Raw genomic sequence first — 17,217 nt, 5'->3', positions numbered from 1 at the left:
TCGAAGGCTCTATTCTCATTTACACATTCGGTGAAAGGAGGTCGTATTTGACACATCGTTCAACCTGTAGCGGTATTAGCAAATGACATCCATGTATAGGGCATGTAAACTCACGTCGTCAATGCTAGCTTGCATAAACCGCCTGGCCTCGAGTCCCACCCAAACAAACAGCATGGAAAAGTCGCCATGCTTGACCATCTCGGTGCCGCTCTGAGCACTCAATTGACGCAGAATGGGCAGAGAGCTACTTAGAAGGTCGACGTCTGGGTTCAGGCTGCGGCCGATTCCCTCGAGCAGGAGGATACTGATAACAACGTTGACGAAATCGCCCTCTAAACGGACGTGATGCTGGCGGACCATGCTCAACACCTGTTGTAGAATATCGCCGATCTTGACAGTACCGAGAGCAAGGGTGCGGCTCTTGACACTAAGCACCAGATGTTGCATTTTGAGCGCAAATACCTCTTTATCGAGGACCGCGTCGGGCTGCCTGCACCGCTCACACATGAGGTGGCCGGCCTTGTAGCCGTCAAATTCGGCGACTGCACGGAAGAGATCTAAGAAGTTGGCGCGGTTCGTGGCGTTGAGCTCCGTCACCAAACCCGTGTCGATGAATATGAGCTGCGGGCGAAAGCCCTCGGCATCAATCTTGGCCAGTTCGGCCTGCCACGCGGCCGTATTCCGTTTGTGGCGGTAAGGGCGGAGGCGCTCTAGCACCTGCTCAGTGACATCGTCCTGGTCTTCAGGGTGAGGCTTGGCGAAGGCTCCGCGCAACCCCAACTCTGGCTTGGCAGACTGGTAGAAGCGCACCATGATGTTTCCCGGGTGCAGGTCGGCGTGGATGAAGTTGTCGAGGAGCAGCATGCGGAGAAAAGCGTCGAGGCCCTCATCAGCAATATCGTGTTGGAACACCCCGCCGCCATTCTCCATAAAGTCCGCCAAGGGAATTCCTTGCGCATACTCCTCAATCAAAACATTTCTAGTAGTGAACTCAGCGTAGGGGTAAGGGAACCATGCGGTGGACCGGCCCTTGAAGTTCTGACGAAAGGTAGAGAGGTTCGCAGCCTCAATTCGGAGGTCAAGCTGGAGCTTCATCATCTCACCAAACTGCGTCACCTCGTCTGGAAGCGAAAGCCATTCAATGGTAGGAATGAAGTTGAGGACAGAAGCAAAGAAGCCCATGATCCGAAGATCTCTTCGGACTGTCCTCTCAACCCTGGGGTGCAATACCTTGACGGCAACATATGAAGAGGGTACTCTTTGCGGCGAACTCTTGAGAACAGTTTCGACCTTGCGTCTCACATTCTGTACCAATGGTCGTCGCTGCTTGTGGTCGTCAAGGTCGTCGGGTTGTGCTAGACCGGGCTTTAGTTTAGCCTTGTAGACCTGTGCAATAGCACCTACACCCAAAGGTGTCTCATCAAACTCGTCAAAAATGTCTTCGAAGCTGCGGCCGCCAAACGCAGCCTCCACCGTCTTCCTGGTGGCGTGCATGGAGTGCGCCGGGGCGTTGGAGTGCAGCTTCGACATGATCTCACACATCTCGGTGGGGAAAATGTCCGTTCGGGATGCTGCCCACTGCCCAAGCTTGATAAAGGCCGGCCCAGCTAGTTCCATGGCATTTACCAGGAATCCGTACCACCAGAGTGTCCCGGAGCGCTCATTGTCACGATGACGCTGACGTCGCCCAAGCCAGATGGCCGGGACGGTGACGATAACGGGGACGAAGATGAAGACAAGCTGCAGGAAGCGAATTCCCGTGCAAACAGGTTCCAGAATAACAATGTCCCAGAGGTATTTTATTTGTTGCGCCACCCGGGACAGTCCTCGAGACTCTTCGCTGACCCCTTTTTTGATCTCATCCCGCGACACCTCCAGCATACGCTTCTCGGCTGTATCTTCCGGGGAGTTGTTTTCCTTTTGCGACAATTCAACAAACGCAGCTGTTCCCAGGGCTGCGATACCACCCGATGCACGTAGTGTTATCCTCCTCCAGCCGGCGGGCGATTGCAGTGGTTGGGCGGCATGGCGACTCCTGGAGGCGAAGCGACGGGCAAGAAAGGCGACGTTGACATTGGAATTGGCATGTGTTCGCAAGCCCTGGCGTAGGCAGAACCGGCCGAAGAGGAAGCCTGCTCTCATCTCGGTAGGGGAATGGCGTAGACGTCGTTAACGATGGCTGTGGACGAGGGCGTCGGCGTCGGCGTGGTCATGTTCGAGGAAGCCTTGCGCGATGGCATTCGGGGCTTTAATGCCGACGAGGATTCGAGCGCATGTGCAATTCACTACAAATAACAAATAGCGAGTCGTTGACATGCAGAGAACGCAGCTGGTTGGTGCAGTGCAAGGATGCCCGCCATCCCGACCCAGACGGAACGTGGATGGTGACGTCGTTACGTACCGACAAACTTCGAAGTGCGCACTCGGCCGGGAATAGATCGGCTAACTAACCAAGGTCAGCAAAGTGCGGGCCGGGTTCGCCGTTGCGATTCCCTTGGTCGATTTCGCGACGGGATCCTCCGACCCTGGAATTTTAGGTGATAGCGCAGCCCAAAGCCTCTAGAAATTTCCTGCGTGCTCGCTCATTCATCCATTTATCCATCCATCCACCCACCCATCACATCATCACCGGATTCTCTCCTCCAATCTCACATTTTGAATTACCACCTTGGCTCCTTCGGCGAGCATAATTACTTAATTCTTTCTCTTCACCCTCCGTCTTACTCCTCCGTCCTACTCCTCCGCCCTTCGCATCTTCATCATGGGTTGGTTCTGGGCAGACGCCGCTCCTGCGCCCGTCCATGTTCCCATGGGACATCCTCACTTTGCCGCATCTGCCGGCATGGAACCTCCCGTCAGCACCGTCCCTCGATCCGCCAACAACTGTCGCTGACCAGTGTCCAGTCCGCGTGCCCCATGCACAAGAAGAGTCTCGATGCCCTCACTCCCACGAACGAGGCCAAGTGCCAGAAGCCCGCCAATGCCCCCGCCGCCTCGGGCTGCCCCGTTCCTCATGATGCCCGCACTAGCACTGAGACACCCAAGTCCATAATGTCCCAACTCAATCCTCTCAACTACATGTTCCCCGATCTCTCCCAAAAGCCGGCGCCAAACCAAAAGTATAAACTCCCGACAGACCGAGACGAGTCGACGATCCCCAAGGGCTCGGGCGACGGGAACTGGGAGTACCCCTCACCCCAGCAGATGTACAATGCCCTGCTACGAAAGGGCCACACCGATACCGACATTACGGCTGTCGAGGGCATGGTTTCTGTGCACAACTACCTCAACGAGGGTGCGTGGATGGAAATTCTCGAATGGGAGAAGCGATTCGGGCGTGGTCTATACAAGGGCTGGCAGGTCTGCAAACGAGGCGAGGAGCATGTGCCTGAAGAGCTAGATCGCCACTGGGATGGCACCGAGTCCGCTCCCACCCTGGAGCGATTCCAGGGCCGTCCCAAGGATATGACTCCCAAGGCCACGATGCTGCAGGTGCTCGGCTGGGTCTACCCCTCCAAGTTTGGGTGAGTTATCGTCGAACCCTCGAGTCACATGCTTATTCACTAACACATGGTAAAGCATCGAGCCTCCTTTTGACCGACACGACTGGTATGTGTCACGACAGATCAATGGCGAGAAGAAGGAAATTCGATATGTCATCGACTACTACCAGGGAGACGACGAGCCTGAGGGAGACCCCGTCTTCTACCTCGATGTCCGACCAGCCATGACCCCCCAGGGTGCAGCGGAAAGAATCATCCGGTGGGGAAGCGACGTGTGGTGGAAGGCGAGCGGAGGCGACAGGCGAGAGCAAGATCCTTCGCCACTGTTCCGTGGCACCTCTTAAACCCGATTTGTTAAACGCACATTGGACAGTTCTCATCTCTTTCCCCTTGCGGTTGGAATGTATTTTTATAATCACGACTGAACGTCATATGTATGAGTTGGAGTAAATACTTGTATTGAATCATCCTTTTGGGTCAACCATTTATGCGAGAGTGGTGGCCAGAGTATTGACCTGGTCAATCAGGGCCTGATCCTCTCCAGCCGCATTTTTGACAACCTTCCCCAACTGGTGCTCGACCGTCATACCGGGCACGTCAGATACGACTCCTTGAGCCTGCTGGATGCGGGCCATCTGAAATTGAAGAAAGAACTTGGGCACCTTGAGGGCAAGGCTCCCGCCGACCGATCGGACGCCAGCCTCAGTGGCAAGATAGGTGTTCAGTTCGTCCTGGAACTGCTGTAGGTCGTTGTTGGCCAGCGGTGTAGTGGTGGCAAACTTGTCCAAGGCAAACGCCAACGGCGTCTGGCCGGACTCGGCAAAGTTGATGGACGAAAAGGTGACGCCGCCGGAGCTAACGTCTGGGACGCCGTCGATGGTCGTCTGAGAGGTATCACAGGTGACAGTGTTGGCCAGGGAGGTAGCAATATCGGCAACTTCGCCTGGAAGGACTTCGGAGCCGATAACGAAGCAAGGGTTCTGTCGCTCGAATAATCGGGGTGCTGCAAACCGTGAGTCTAAGGCTTCTTTATGGCTAAGGGGGCTTGTTGGTGAAACTAACCTGCGCAAGCGCTACCGACGAGAGCGAGGAAAAGAGTGGTCTTCATTTTGAAAAGGGTTGAGTGATGTAACGAGGTAATGAATAGAATGAACGTCTTGAATTGAAAGACCAAAGAAAACTTCCTTTCCAGAAGGATAATGAAAGAATTATAAATAAAGTATATACTGGTGTGTTGCTGTCCGATAATCTTGGGTACTTGGTGAAGGGCATGACCGCCTCTTATGTCGATCTCGCGGGACGTAAGATTGTCCACAACACCTCCTCATGCCTCGAAACAGCTTCAGCGCAAACAGAGCTATCCCCCATCAGTGAGACCCAGAGATCAGAAGCCACCAGTTGGGTTCCTTGGTCCGGCGATATCTGACAAATGTCGTCGCGCAAACCGGTAACAGGGTCGTGCTGCGGCGGATGTCGTCCCAACCGTAATTGTGACGGGTTTCAATGCGTAGCAACTTGTATCCTAGCCGCCTCGGGAGGAACCGAGAGGGAATTCTCCAATAACGTCACAGAGACCTATTTCAGGCTCCGGTGCTCCGACAACCTAAGCCGGCCTTTGGGGAAAATCTCATACGCATTGTGTAAGAGAGCAACACGATGAGAGGCTGGTTTCCCGATTAGGCAATGGCTCTAACACAAAGAGCGCTGAACCCTGGTGGCACATGAGACGTCGCCTGTGAGGATGACACACCGCCCTTGCCAGATTCTATCAAAGGCCAATGCCGTCAATGCATCCAGATGGTAAAGGTTTCCCCTCATTCTTGCAAGAAAAAAGTATCACCTTTGTCCAAACAACAACGTCAAACACCAGCAGGCTGGTGTTGCTAGGTGTACCCTTCCAGAGACTTTTCCCACGCGGCCGGAACAACGTAGCTCCTCTCGTCCAATCAGCGATCGACCCAGCGGAGCTACTCTGTACTTTTTTTCTTGGGAAAGCCGGTTGCAGGGGACGCAAAGCCCAAAGACATTCGCAATTTCTCGAAGCGAGCGTTGACGGCGCGAATTGCTTCGCAAATCTACCACGACGGTGCATCCTCCGCGATGCCTGCTGAATCCGTGTCGCTGCCGCCCTCTGCTTCTCCCCAGGCCTCTTCCGGCGAAGCCAGCGACTATACCCGGCTGCACATCAGCCCCCTCGACCCCGAGTTGCTCAGAATCGTCCTGCCCGCCGCTGTCGCCCCCAAAGCTCGCAACATCTCGTACCACTCCATCGAGACCTTCCCCGAGCGGCGCTACGGCTACGTCGAGATACCCACCATGGATGCCGACAAACTCAAGAAGAAGCTCCACGGCTCCGTGCTGAAGGGGACGAAGCTCCGCGTCGAAAAGGCACGGCCAGAGAAGCGAACTGAGCCGACCACCGAGGCCGACAAGGCGTATGAGGAGGAGGAGGAACGAAAGGAAAAGAGGAAGTCCAAGAAGTATGCCGATGCGTTGGAATCCAAGAAGCGAAAGCGCGATCCGGATTTGATCCAAGGCGTCGCCATCAGCGACCGCAAAGTCAAGCGAGGCTGGACTGAGCCTGCGGACCAACGGAGGAAAAAGAGCAAGAAGGACAAGGAAGAGGAGAAGGACGGCAAAAAGACTGAGAAGAAGAAGCGCCTAAAGTCCAAGTACACCGAGAAGGAGGAGTGTCTGCTCAAGACCACCCTCCCTCCCAACGCCGTTGCCAACGCCACCGGTGACAACCTCCCCAAGAAGCGAAAGAAGAGAAGCAATGTCCGTGAGGTCATGGTGCACGAGTTCGAAAAGACTACAAAGTTCCCAAGCTTCCTGAAAGACGCGGCGCCGGAGTCGCAGTCCAAAGCAGCAACTGAGTTTGTTGAGGGCAAGGGATGGGTTGACGCGGATGGCAACGTGGTGGAAACTGTCAAGGCCAAACCAGTTGTGAAGCCCGCCGCTTCGAAACCCAAGAAATCGAAGCCTGTAGTCGAAAAGGTTGTCGAGGAGTCCGATGATGATTCCACTAGCAGTAGTGGCACCAGCAGCAGCGGCTCCTCTGACGAGGAATCAGAGGATGAGGAAGTGGAAGCAGAAGTTGCTACTGGAAAGTCCGTTCCCAACGATGACTCGCTCACGCAACCCGAGCCCAGTGCCTCCCTCTCAGCCATCAAACCCGACAACACGCGCCCCATGTCCTCGAGCTCTTCGCGAAGCCTCACCATCAAGATACCACCTCCCCTCACCCCTTCTGCCACCAAAGTACACCCTCTCGAGGCCCTGTACAAGCCTTCCAAACCCGACACCGACGCCACCGAGACTCCCGCTCAGAAACCTCAGCCCTTCAGCTTCTTTGATGCCGATGCCGACGCCGATGAAGAGGACGCCGCCGATCAACCCGGCCCGGCCGTTCCCATGACGCCCTTCAGCCGCCAGGACCTTGAGTGGCGATCGACCCGTAGTGCGGCCCCGACGCCCGACACTGCGCACCCATCGCGGATGCGCAACTTCTGGGCGGGTGATGACGACGACGCAGACATGGAAGACGATACCATTGATGATATCATGGACGATGAGCAGGGCGAGGATGAAGCAGCCGCACCAGCACAGCCAGGCTCTACCGAGTTCCAGTCATGGTTCTGGGATAACCGTCGTGACCTAAACCGGTCATGGATGAGTAGGCGGAAGACGGCGTCTAAGGAAAAGCGCCACCGAGACAACAAGGCGCGGGCTTCCAAGGCGGTATGACGAGGTGGGAGTTGGACATAGAGGTAGATAGTGGTTGTAAAGCTGAAATATCATGACGCCATGTATTCGTCGATTTGTCGACCTACTTGCGAATATGTCTTCTCGTCCTTCATTATTTAAAGTGTAATATTTCCCCGAGGAGTGCTAGATGTTCAGGTATCCATTTACATGCCTATAGGTGCGGGTTGATGCTCATGTTCCTGTCTTTTTGTTTGTGCTTGAGGGACAGTAGCTTTCTGGCCAGTTCCTTCACATTTGTTTTGAAATATAGCCATTTGCTCCCGTTCGACAAGTCTCGTGCTTTGATGTGTGGCATTGAGAATCGACTGCCACCTTCCAAACCAACCATTTGGCACATCCTTTTGCTCTTCGTGGGGATTATTTGAGACTTGTGCTCTCAGGATGGTAAAACATGTAAATTAAATCAGAGCAGGCAGCTTCGCTGACATCCAAGCACCTGCGCATCATTCAATATACACAAAGTAGGCTAATCAGCTGCCTCGGTTTACTGTGCAAGGGTGGAGAGACAATGCATAGACCCGGCCGTTACCTGAGAGTAAGATAAATAACTCAAGCGATCAAATCGGTTAGAATTCAGGCCTAAAGTCCATAGCTGTCTCCCTCAACCTCGACACTCATTCTTTCCATCACTATGTCGGACTCCCTGTCCCTTTCTATAGGTTAAGTGCCATAGGTCGTATAAGTCTCAGACAAGTCAAATACTACCCATGACTTCCTAACGTTCATACAGCCCAGACTCATGGGTCTCCATCAGAATGTGCCAGCGAGTATAGACATGTGGGAACGCCGACCACTAGGAAAAGAGACAAATTTGTTAGTTGACTCCTTTGAAGCGGATGATCTCTGGATTAACCATAAGAGAATCCGGCACAGGCTCCAACAAGCTCTTTCACCAGACAGTGAGCCTCTGATGGCCGCAGCTATAACTACGGGCTAGGAGGGTAAAAGTTGGTATTATTAGAAAGCTGCGATTTATATCGGGCTCGTAGTACGTATTAAGGTGAAGGTTGGAAGCACCCGCCAGTTTACCAGCCGATCCGTCTTCTCCACTTCTTTGAGAGAGCCCTGGATAAAGCCCACTAAGACACAAATATTTCATCGAAGGGCGTGTGGTCTAGGGGTATGGCGTCCGCTTCGCATTGATCTAACAAGTAACTTGCGGAAGGTCCGGGGTTCAATTCCCCGCTCGTCCATTCTTTTGCCAGTTGCATTAACTGTTCTCCTTTCTTTTTGCTCTTTTCTCTCTCCCTTCCCTCTCTTTATCGCGGGCGCTTTGACGTCTTAACAAATATTCGTGTCCTACTAGTGTATATAAGGCTGGGATGGATACAGCAGGAAGAATAAAGTTCCGGTTTAAATTAATACTGTGTTGCTCGCTCAGTTAATACACCCAGCGCACTTTGCCGCTTTACTCTATAATCTAGTTGAATATTGAGATACAACTGACTTCATACTTATATTTTATTTAATAAAAAGATAAATAGAATACCTTCTTATTTAATTTAGAGTCTAGCTGGGAAATTCTTAGGCTAACCCTGACTCTATCTCTTGAGATAGAAAGATTAATATAGTTTGGGGGTGCGTAACCCAGCATACACTTTAGATCAGGACTGTAAGCCCCCTAGGTACTATATTATACGCCTATCTCTGTTGGACCAAGACCCTCAAGCAACTTATTTGTTGTTACTCCAGATAATGCTGTCCAAATATCAATGTCATCCACGCTACTTTTATAAGTATTTACGCATTCTAATCATGTGTTCCGCAGACTCCTTAAATACGCTGGCGAGTGGTATCGATATGATTGATGACGAATGCAAGGAAACTTTTGGATAGGCGCTCTCGAATATTTTGGGGCTGGCTGACCATAATTAATTCTTTCTCATACTCTAACCTAAACTACTTGGGCCTAAGGACTTAGATATGTGGCTCACTCACCTGATTGCTGTGGCTTGCCATCAAATCGCCGCTAATATTTTTGAATTCGACAACAAAATCAAATGCCATTTCACTCGGGGATGAAACTCAGGCACACCAAAATCCATTTCCATTTCTAGAATTGATCTAGGACCGGAATTCAGGTTGAGGCGGGTTGAGCGGGCCTACTTTGGATCGTATACTCCTGGAAGGGTCCCCTGCGTGGGCTAGATTTGGAACTATTTCTTTGTTTGGGCCTCGATTGGACTTTCCTCCGTCAAAGAATCCGACCTGTATGGACCCGTTCTCGGAAGTCATAGCTTACACTTTTCATGAGAAAGGGTTCATACACTTCCGGCGGAGCCATGATACAACTAACACTAGCTGAAAGAAGTCTCTCTAAACTTCCTTGACCTAGGAAGTGTTTTGCATCAGAATCATCCTCAGAGAGTCACCAGTTGGTCAGAGTTGAAAGATCTAGAAGTTGAAAGCTTCACCCTCGCGCGGCTGGCTGTGTAAACGTCGAGCAACTCTACCCCTAGGAAAGAGCCATGCGATTGAATATCTGGCGGTATGGAGACCAAATAATTGAACTCACCGAAGGGAGGTATGTCTTATCGTCTGGCCAGCTAAAGTTTCCACCCTTGCCTTTTGTAACTCTGCCGCAACGTGTGCATTGATATGGCCCTTGCGATGTCGCTTGAAAAGCCGTCCAAGACCGCCTGTGCTGCAAGTTGGCATACATCAGAGATCATACCTGCGAATGTGAAATTGCGAGCTCAAATGATATTAATCACATCGCTGTTGCTTGCAATCAACATTACTCACAATCCTGGTAGGCCGAACTCTTTGCTGATTGGCAGGACTGTGATACAGTAGTCCTTAGCCCCAGGGGCTTCCCAAAACTATGGAGTCTACCAAGGGCTTGGTGATAGGTACACGGTGAGTCCATATCATGAACGACAAGGAGATTACTCTTCTTAGCAAACTAGGCGTTCTTGAAAATAAACTACATGCGACGCGTCCTGTGGGGTTGAGACGATAATTCAGGTACAAAACTACACGCTACCCGGCAATAGCTTCTCAATCTTGGATTGGATGAGAGTAAGATCGATCAATCTAATTTTAGCGTCTGACGGGACTCACAGCAATTCTGCCCTGTTTCCAGCAGCAATAACACTAATGGTGGGCAGAGAAAGATGAGGTAGAACAACATACCGACTTCTGAAAGATCGAGACAGAGCATCAAAGCCTGCGAGGGCCCCGTATTGGCCAATGTCTCTTTCTTCTAGTCTCAGAGCTTCCACCCTGCACTAACCTTTTATCCCGGCTTTTTATCAACCTGTTCACCAATTGGCATCTCATCTGACTCCCGCTCTTTCAGCCAAGTTGTGGTGCGAAGTTGACGGATTGCTGTGCTTGGATGGTCTCTCATGAGATCGCTGCAATTCCCTTGCGGGACGGATGCAGCTCCTCATATTTTGTCTCATTCCCCGAATCTGTATTAAGAGCTACTCGACGCAGATTCTGTGGTCTCGATTGGTAACATAACAGTCAGGCTTGTCGGTTATTGTCTCTCCACGATCTCGACCTGGGAACGAGACTTGGATCCGCGCCTCGTTAATATGACTTGCCACCTTCGCAATCGCTCAGATCATGCTTTCAATGTGACGTGGCAGCGATGTAGCGTTTCTCGGCAACGCCAGCGAGTATCTGGCCCATATTTTCAGCAAGAAAGTCCACGGTCTCTTTGGATACCCAGTTTCCTTGGGGGTGATGATGCGGTTCAATGGCCGTGGTCTTGGGTGACTGATCTTCCATTTGCCCGTTGGTAATCATATCAATGCGGTATCCATGTTCGCGCAGTCGGGCCAGAGTCTCAATACTTCCTGGGGCTGCTCTCCGATTTTCTCTGTACACTGCTTTGTACCTAGCACGGAACTTTTTGACTTCCTCAGGGCTGGGTTCGTAGAGGCCAAGTGCTGCAAAAAACAGGCGGATCTTCTGAATGTCCACCTCTTCGTATGTAATTATCTTGTCCAGGTAATTATCATAAGCTTGTTGAAGAGCGATCTTGTACTGATTGATCAGCTCCTCAACATTTCCCCCGGCGAGACCAGTATATTTTCTCTGTATAGCGGATATGGCTATCCGCAGTAAGTGACAATGGTCGAAAAACGTGCCATCTAGATCAAAGAAGACAACATCCGTTAGTGTTAGTTCCATGGTGAATTCGGCGTCGCGATTGAGATGCTGTGTGTAGAAGAGTGAGACCAACGGATGAGGCAGGAACATAAATCGAGCAGGAACTTTTTATTGACATGAAAGCGTATTTTAAATAGGTCAATATGCATCGTCAGAGGTAAAACTCTTTGGTTGAAAGCCGTCACCATCCACACGTTTCTTTTAAGCATTTTAACCTAGCTACATTCCGTAGTCAGAAAAACGTTCAAAGAATACGCGAGAACTTAGATGTGTTTTTTATTACAAGTTAATAGAGATCCTTGGTCTTTAAGGGGGGAATAGGGGATGTTGGAAAAGGAATCCATAGCGGACTGCCTTCAACAAGCAGTTTAGCCTTGTTTCAAGACTATTAGTTGAATCCGATTAGCCAGTCTTGCGGTCTTTTGGGGAGGTTTTCAACAGATATCAAAGAGAGTCTGAATAGCCATTTGACCGAAATGAGTATCATTGACACATGCCATATTGCAACGAGCATGTAGCTGACAACTTCAGAGTAGATTAGCATTATGAGCGTCTTATTCACTTTCTTGATTTGGAAGGGGACATCGATGCAAATATCAAGAGGCTCAACTTCGGACAGTGCCGAGATAGTTGAGCAATGGCATCCTCCTATAGCCAGAAGAAGGAGTGGGCCGGGAGTTGTCTGTATCATCCACTCTACAGCCATCTCAACGAAGCAATTCTGTGACAATACGACCCTGCCTACTATCAAGACTTACGTGGGTAGTACCGTGAGAGGTCAACTAGCTCTGCTAATCGCGGGACGAGCCACTTCCTCGTCTCCTCTTCTCACTCGCTTTCTGCCGTCCCATCCTCACACTTACACCCGTACCCACTCTCAGCCGGCTCAAAACCCCTGCCCGTTCCCACTGTGCGCCTTTCATCGTCATCCACACCAATACTGATCCTTTTGGCTTCATTTCCTCTTGCTTCGACACGTGACAATTACCAGGGCGTGTGGTCTAGGGGTATGGCGTCCGCTTCGCATTGGTCTATCAAGTAACTTGCGGAAGGTCCGGGGTTCAATTCCCCGCTCGTCCAGTTCTTTTGCCGGTATCAACCAGATCTTGGTCGATCCTTACTCTTTTTGTCGACTGTTTGTCATTGCATATCCTTAAGACCTGTTTGACTTGTGTTGTGGTTGCCAGACGGGGTTGGGAAGTGAGAGTGATTCGTGTAAGTGAGCCTGGGCCCTCCACCTCACGATCGATAGTTTGCTCGGCAAAGCAAGTCCAATTACTTTAGGTTTATCTAAATCCGCTATTTGATGAAATTCATCATGGGATTAGTATGATAACTGAACCACTGGTAGTAATCTTTGTGAGATTGAAGATCCGCTGCCATGTGTAGCCGCGATAACAGGGAATTTGACATCGGAGCTCGAGGAAGTTGGCAGGTGCGCGTTTAGGGATGGCACAAGCGGCAAGCATATTGGTCTGAATTCGGGTTGTGGAATGAGTTGTTTTAGGGACTTGAATACAATCTAGGCTATCATCTACCAGCTTCGCCAGTCTCAGAGGGTGCTCTCCTTTTACGCTGGAGACTGTGCACGAGGTGGCGTTAATGTGTTATTCTCGCATATGTGTGGTCGATTGTCCTCTGAGCATGTACCCCTTCTGCAGCGACTGGCAACAAGTCTGGTTCCCGTCATGGCCTCGTATATCCCTGCTCTGTCTAGGTTTGGTGGCTCCAGCGTCAAGTGCCTCACCAAACTGTCTCTTGACTTTGGTCTACTGATTGGGCGATGGTCCTCGGGATTTGGAAGTGCGGCGACTTCCGCAGATCCCCTTTGGGAGTGCCGACGATGAAAGATTTTGTGACTTCCCTGCCGAATCTTGTCCATCAAGCTAGGCAATAAGGTGTTGTGGGAGTCTGATGTCGGGGTCTGCTGAGCGGCTGCTGGGGAACTACGACGTCGGTGAGACGCCGACCCGATAGAGGCACCAAATCTCTTCTGCGAAGCTGACACTTCTGGCATCTGGATCACACAAACTGTATCCAGTTGTTCAGAGTTGAGGCAAAATGGATTCTTGACGAATATGTCGTTGTCGCAGTGGCGGATCCTCAGAGGTTCCTCGGGAGATTTCGATGGGGGACCCGACACGCTACCACACCGAGCGTCAACTCCACGATGGTACAAGGTATCGGGTGTAAGCTCTGTGGGAGCATCGATCTCATCCAGTGGTGTAACCCAGTCGTTGGTACAATGACGAGATAAGAGTCGTGGGAACGATGTGATGCCCGTAGCAATGTTTGTCCTCTCGTTTTGTCGAGAGCCCTGTTTGCTTGTATTGTCCCATGGAATGTCATTTCCATTCTCCGAGGTGGTGTAGTGATTTAATATGAAACTACTTGTGCCAGCAGGCTGACTCTGGCGACGGTCGGAAGACTGTACTGTAGAAGCTCGGTGCGTTGGTGAAGTGCACTCAGAGACAGTTCGAGAATGGGTCGATGCATGATACACGTCAAAGTGATGAACATGAGCATGATTATGTGGCCAAGTGATTTCAGCGGTACTCTTTCGTGAAACAATAGTCGTCGTGGTCTCAGACTCGACACCCCGGACTCTTGTATGAACACGCGAATCTTTCGCACATAGGCTTGCGTATGACGTCTTAGGTAGGCTGAAAGTAGTTGCTGGATCAGCTGCAACCACTGGCGGAGGTAAGATGGTGTTGGAAACCCCATCTAATTTGAGCATGGATTGAGCTCTGGGTTTCTTGTGGATGTTATCCCCTGCCCAAGTGGCATTTTGGAACTCTCGCATTTCATCGACAACAATGCTCACGACATCCCGGATGTCTTTATTCCTAATAAGAAACATGTTGTTAGTACCGGGTGCGTGTTTTCCCTGATCATCGATGACGTGGACGTGGTCTCTCAGATGTCGTTGGTTTCGAAGTCGATGATTAACTTTCGCCATGATGCTGGGGAAGATCTCGAGACCAATCCATTCGATGCCATCTCCGACGATGGGGGACTGTTTCTCTACACCCAGACCACAGCCTACTCCCTTAGAAATATGCTGGGATTCGCCACCACCTTCAATTGAGCTTGTCACATCGTGCGACTGGGTCGGGAGCTCTGAACTATCATTTGGTGGCCAGAGTGTGTCTTGACTCTTTCGACGTGAAGAAAAGCAATCTCGATTCGACATAGAAAGCATGTAGGCGGGCTCTCCAGTCTCTTGCATTGTAAGCGTGACGGGCACTCTGCTGACTTGGAACTCGGTTTCTAGGTCCACCTCATCGCCACCACTTCGATGCAGGTAGTAAGCCGAGCCAGGCGAGCGTGGATTGAAGACGTAGTAGGAGGCGCCTTCCAAGAGAGGCAAAGTCAGGGGGTACCCAGACACGCCTGAAGACTCTGTAATCGGATCTTCCACCTGAGGCGTGTCGCTTTCAGTGATCGCGGTTTTGGATTCCTTATTCGAAGTTGAGCGTGAGAGAAAGGCCGGCAACGTTAAGAACCCTCCTCCTGGAGTGTAATCGGGGCGTTTTTTGGTCAACTTTTGAGGAGCCTTCACAGTTCCGGTATTGGAAAGGCCGCCAGGTGTGGGCGTCTTGTCTCCGGTGGTATTCGGACTCGGTGCTCCTTGTTGGACAGAACCACTTTCGTTGTGATCAGGATCATCTTGCTCCACCCTGCGAACGGCATTCACAATCTTCGTAAACTCCGCAATGGCTTCGTCCGGGATGATTTGAATATCTGTTGTAGTTTTAGTCGAATAGCTCATTTTTGTAGACAACGAGTCGCCCATGGTTGATGGTTCCTTGGACACATCTTCATCCCCTCCGTTCTGGATTCTCGGGGACTTCCGTAGATCATCGACTCCGTGTGTCTGCTAGATCAGAGAGTCGGGACCTCCGGAACTGATGAGGCTCGAGCCTAACAGACAGTTGGGAATAGGGCTGGCATCAGAGCGACGTCCTTCTGGTTCGATAGCATCATCGGTATCGGGCTGTGTTATCCCCTTTTCTATCCGTCTCAAGTTTGGGCGGGGTCCTGGGGTAGGGAACAGCACAATCTCAGTTTGTCCGGGTGTAAAGAGATTCGACAGCTTCGGGAGGCATCGCGACCTGTCGTCGAGTCCCCTTTCCATGATGCCCTCACGGTGATTGCGACGCGAGGATATGACCTAGTTGCGATAGGGAGATGTAGCTTGTAGGAAGTGCCTGTGCGGGCAAATGTAGGTCTGGCGGGGATGGTCGAAAGATATCGGAAGACGGGTTGAATCAGTTCGTAGGATGTGTGACGGATGCAGGTAACGAGGTGTACGTTGGAGAAGTGGAGGAAGTGGGAGTTGAAACACGTGGGCGTCTTGTCTCCACGGTACCTTCCCAAGTGTCCTCTGCTTCATGCCTAATGCAGCAGAGCATGGAAAGAAGGCCTCAGTCACCAACTCAGGCAAGCTCTCGCCTAGGTAGGTCGGTAGGTAGGTATTCATTTGGTCAACGTTCCTCTTCATACCTAGGTATCCTTAGCCTCCTAAGTGCTGATACACATTGCGGGGGCTTCTTGTGGATGATTGTCTTGAACATTGCAAGCGACGAGTGGACCTGATCGTGTTCAATGTGGAATCATCTAATGCCCTTTGGCCAGAGCTGCCATGGTTTTATTTATTCCCTTTTCTTCCGTCAAACCAAATCGTCCATGGTGCGAAGCAAACGCTACCTACCTACAAATCCACAGCGTCATCTTTACTCTCAGGCTCATCCTCAGGCCCATCCTCAGGCCCATCCTCAGGCCCATCTTCAGGCCCATCTTCAGGCTCACCCCCATCCTCCATCTCCGCCTTCCTCTCTCCCCAAAAGCCCTTTCCATAACTTACGCAAATCTCCTCGCCCTTCTTAATTCCCCCGGTGGCCTTAGCCTTCCCATTCCCCTTCTTCGCCTTCTTCCCGCCGCCTATGACCCAAACACCAACGCACAGCTCCCCAAACCTCTCGCACCACACGGTCCGGAACTCAGCATTCGCCCGCTCCCGCACACCGCGAAAGTCGTTTACGTACCGGCCTTCGTTGCCCTCCCGTGCCGCGTCCACCGCCACGTCCGCTCCGTGGTCCAGCCACAGGTCGTAGTCACTATCCGCCGTCGACGCCGCCCCGGAGTGCACCCGGCCCAGGTACGGCATGATGAAGCTCCCCGCGGGTAGGTTGTGCGCTGCGAAGAGTCCGCATTGTCCGTTGGCTGGGTGCGAGGGCGTCGTGATGGGCTGGATCTTGACCAGTGCACTGGGCGTTGTGAAGGCCGAAGCCAGGACGATGGCAATATCGCCGTCGTCTGGGCTGGGCTTGGTGCGTAGTGCCTGCAGATGAGACGCCTCGAGGCTCTTTCCGTGGAAGGGAGTGCGGAGGTAGGGAAATGACTCGGGCCAGTTCTTTGGTTTGGACATGTTCAGGTATATTCAGCGGTGATGTTGGTGTTGATGCTGGGTTTGGGGATCCTCACAACGTTTGTTGTTGGTTTCCGACTTGGTGGCTTGTGCCTAAATGGCCATTCCCTCACACTTCAATCAATGCGGGCATTTTACAGCTTTCAGCATTGTCTACAAGTGGGCCAACTGGTTGTCAACCCTGTCGAGCTCACGCTCAAGAACTCAAATATTTCATGTCATAGCACAAGGAGAAGAACACCCAAAATTTCCATATCACCGTTGCGTTCCATCTATCTACTACTATTCTACAATCCTATACCCTCTTTTCCCTCCTCTGCGCTCCTCCACCATGCCCTGACACGGTTCCAGAGCATCCGATTTTCTCGTGAGCCAAGCACTCCCAACACC

General features: G+C 51.6%; 7 protein-coding genes and 2 non-coding genes across 9 annotated transcripts; 4 read left to right on the top strand and 5 right to left on the bottom strand.

Annotated features, from left to right (window-relative positions):
• Positions 1-19: 19 nt before the first annotated feature.
• On the bottom strand, positions 20-2,142 carry BGZ61DRAFT_475072 (uncharacterized protein; the record flags this gene model as incomplete). Its single annotated transcript, XM_046248639.1, has 2 exons — positions 20-64; positions 115-2,142. 2 exons carry the CDS (start codon positions 2,140-2,142, stop codon positions 20-22), a joined length of 2,073 nt encoding a protein of 690 aa, XP_046107483.1.
• A 619-nt stretch (positions 2,143-2,761) lies between these two features.
• BGZ61DRAFT_475071 (cytochrome c/c1 heme-lyase) lies at positions 2,762-3,847 on the top strand (the record flags this gene model as incomplete). The annotated part of the gene is made up of 3 exons (XM_046248638.1): positions 2,762-2,854; positions 2,905-3,524; positions 3,580-3,847. 3 exons carry the CDS (start codon positions 2,762-2,764, stop codon positions 3,845-3,847), a joined length of 981 nt encoding a protein of 326 aa, XP_046107482.1.
• A 141-nt stretch (positions 3,848-3,988) lies between these two features.
• Positions 3,989-4,746, bottom strand: BGZ61DRAFT_515523 (uncharacterized protein; the record flags this gene model as incomplete). The annotated part of the gene is made up of 2 exons (XM_046252245.1): positions 4,566-4,746; positions 3,989-4,506 (listed from the first exon to the last, which is right to left on the bottom strand). Exons 1-2 carry the CDS (start codon positions 4,609-4,611, stop codon positions 3,989-3,991), a joined length of 564 nt encoding a protein of 187 aa, XP_046107481.1. The 5' UTR covers positions 4,612-4,746.
• Positions 4,747-5,512: 766 nt separating this feature from the next.
• On the top strand, positions 5,513-7,435 carry BGZ61DRAFT_446409 (uncharacterized protein). Its single transcript, XM_046245207.1, has one exon. It carries the CDS (start codon positions 5,604-5,606, stop codon positions 7,248-7,250), a length of 1,647 nt encoding a protein of 548 aa, XP_046107480.1. The 5' UTR covers positions 5,513-5,603; the 3' UTR covers positions 7,251-7,435.
• Positions 7,436-8,374: 939 nt separating this feature from the next.
• Positions 8,375-8,464, top strand: BGZ61DRAFT_t81. Its single transcript has one exon. It is a non-coding gene; the product is annotated as a tRNA-Ala (tRNA).
• Positions 8,465-10,850: 2,386 nt separating this feature from the next.
• BGZ61DRAFT_529651 (HAD-like domain-containing protein) lies at positions 10,851-11,414 on the bottom strand (the record flags this gene model as incomplete). The annotated part of the gene is made up of 1 exon (XM_046253435.1): positions 10,851-11,414. The coding sequence occupies one exon, from the start codon at positions 11,412-11,414 to the stop codon at positions 10,851-10,853; it is 564 nt and encodes a 187-aa protein (XP_046107479.1).
• Positions 11,415-12,383: 969 nt separating this feature from the next.
• Positions 12,384-12,473, top strand: BGZ61DRAFT_t82. The gene has a single exon. It is a non-coding gene; the product is annotated as a tRNA-Ala (tRNA).
• Positions 12,474-12,944: 471 nt separating this feature from the next.
• On the bottom strand, positions 12,945-14,159 carry BGZ61DRAFT_446408 (uncharacterized protein). Its single transcript, XM_046245206.1, has one exon. It carries the CDS (start codon positions 14,131-14,133, stop codon positions 12,964-12,966), a length of 1,170 nt encoding a protein of 389 aa, XP_046107478.1. The 5' UTR covers positions 14,134-14,159; the 3' UTR covers positions 12,945-12,963.
• Positions 14,160-16,110: 1,951 nt separating this feature from the next.
• Positions 16,111-17,068, bottom strand: BGZ61DRAFT_586043 (uncharacterized protein; the record flags this gene model as incomplete). The annotated part of the gene is made up of 1 exon (XM_046256425.1): positions 16,111-17,068. The coding sequence occupies exon 1, from the start codon at positions 16,825-16,827 to the stop codon at positions 16,111-16,113; it is 717 nt and encodes a 238-aa protein (XP_046107477.1). The 5' UTR covers positions 16,828-17,068.
• Positions 17,069-17,217: the final 149 nt, after the last annotated feature.

The sequence above is a fragment of the Ilyonectria robusta genome (genome assembly GCF_021365365.1).
Source record: "Ilyonectria robusta strain PMI_751 chromosome Unknown BGZ61scaffold_5, whole genome shotgun sequence".
NCBI classification, from domain to species: domain Eukaryota; kingdom Fungi; phylum Ascomycota; class Sordariomycetes; order Hypocreales; family Nectriaceae; genus Ilyonectria; species Ilyonectria robusta.
Note: the sequence above shows the minus strand (reverse complement) of the source record. Positions and strands in the feature narration are given on the sequence as shown.

Coding starts and splice junctions, on each gene's coding strand:
- BGZ61DRAFT_446408 (XM_046245206.1), bottom strand. CDS start 14,133: ATGCTCAAATTAGATGGGGTTTCCAACACCATCTTACCTCCGCCAGTG.
- BGZ61DRAFT_446409 (XM_046245207.1), top strand. CDS start 5,604: ATGCCTGCTGAATCCGTGTCGCTGCCGCCCTCTGCTTCTCCCCAGGCC.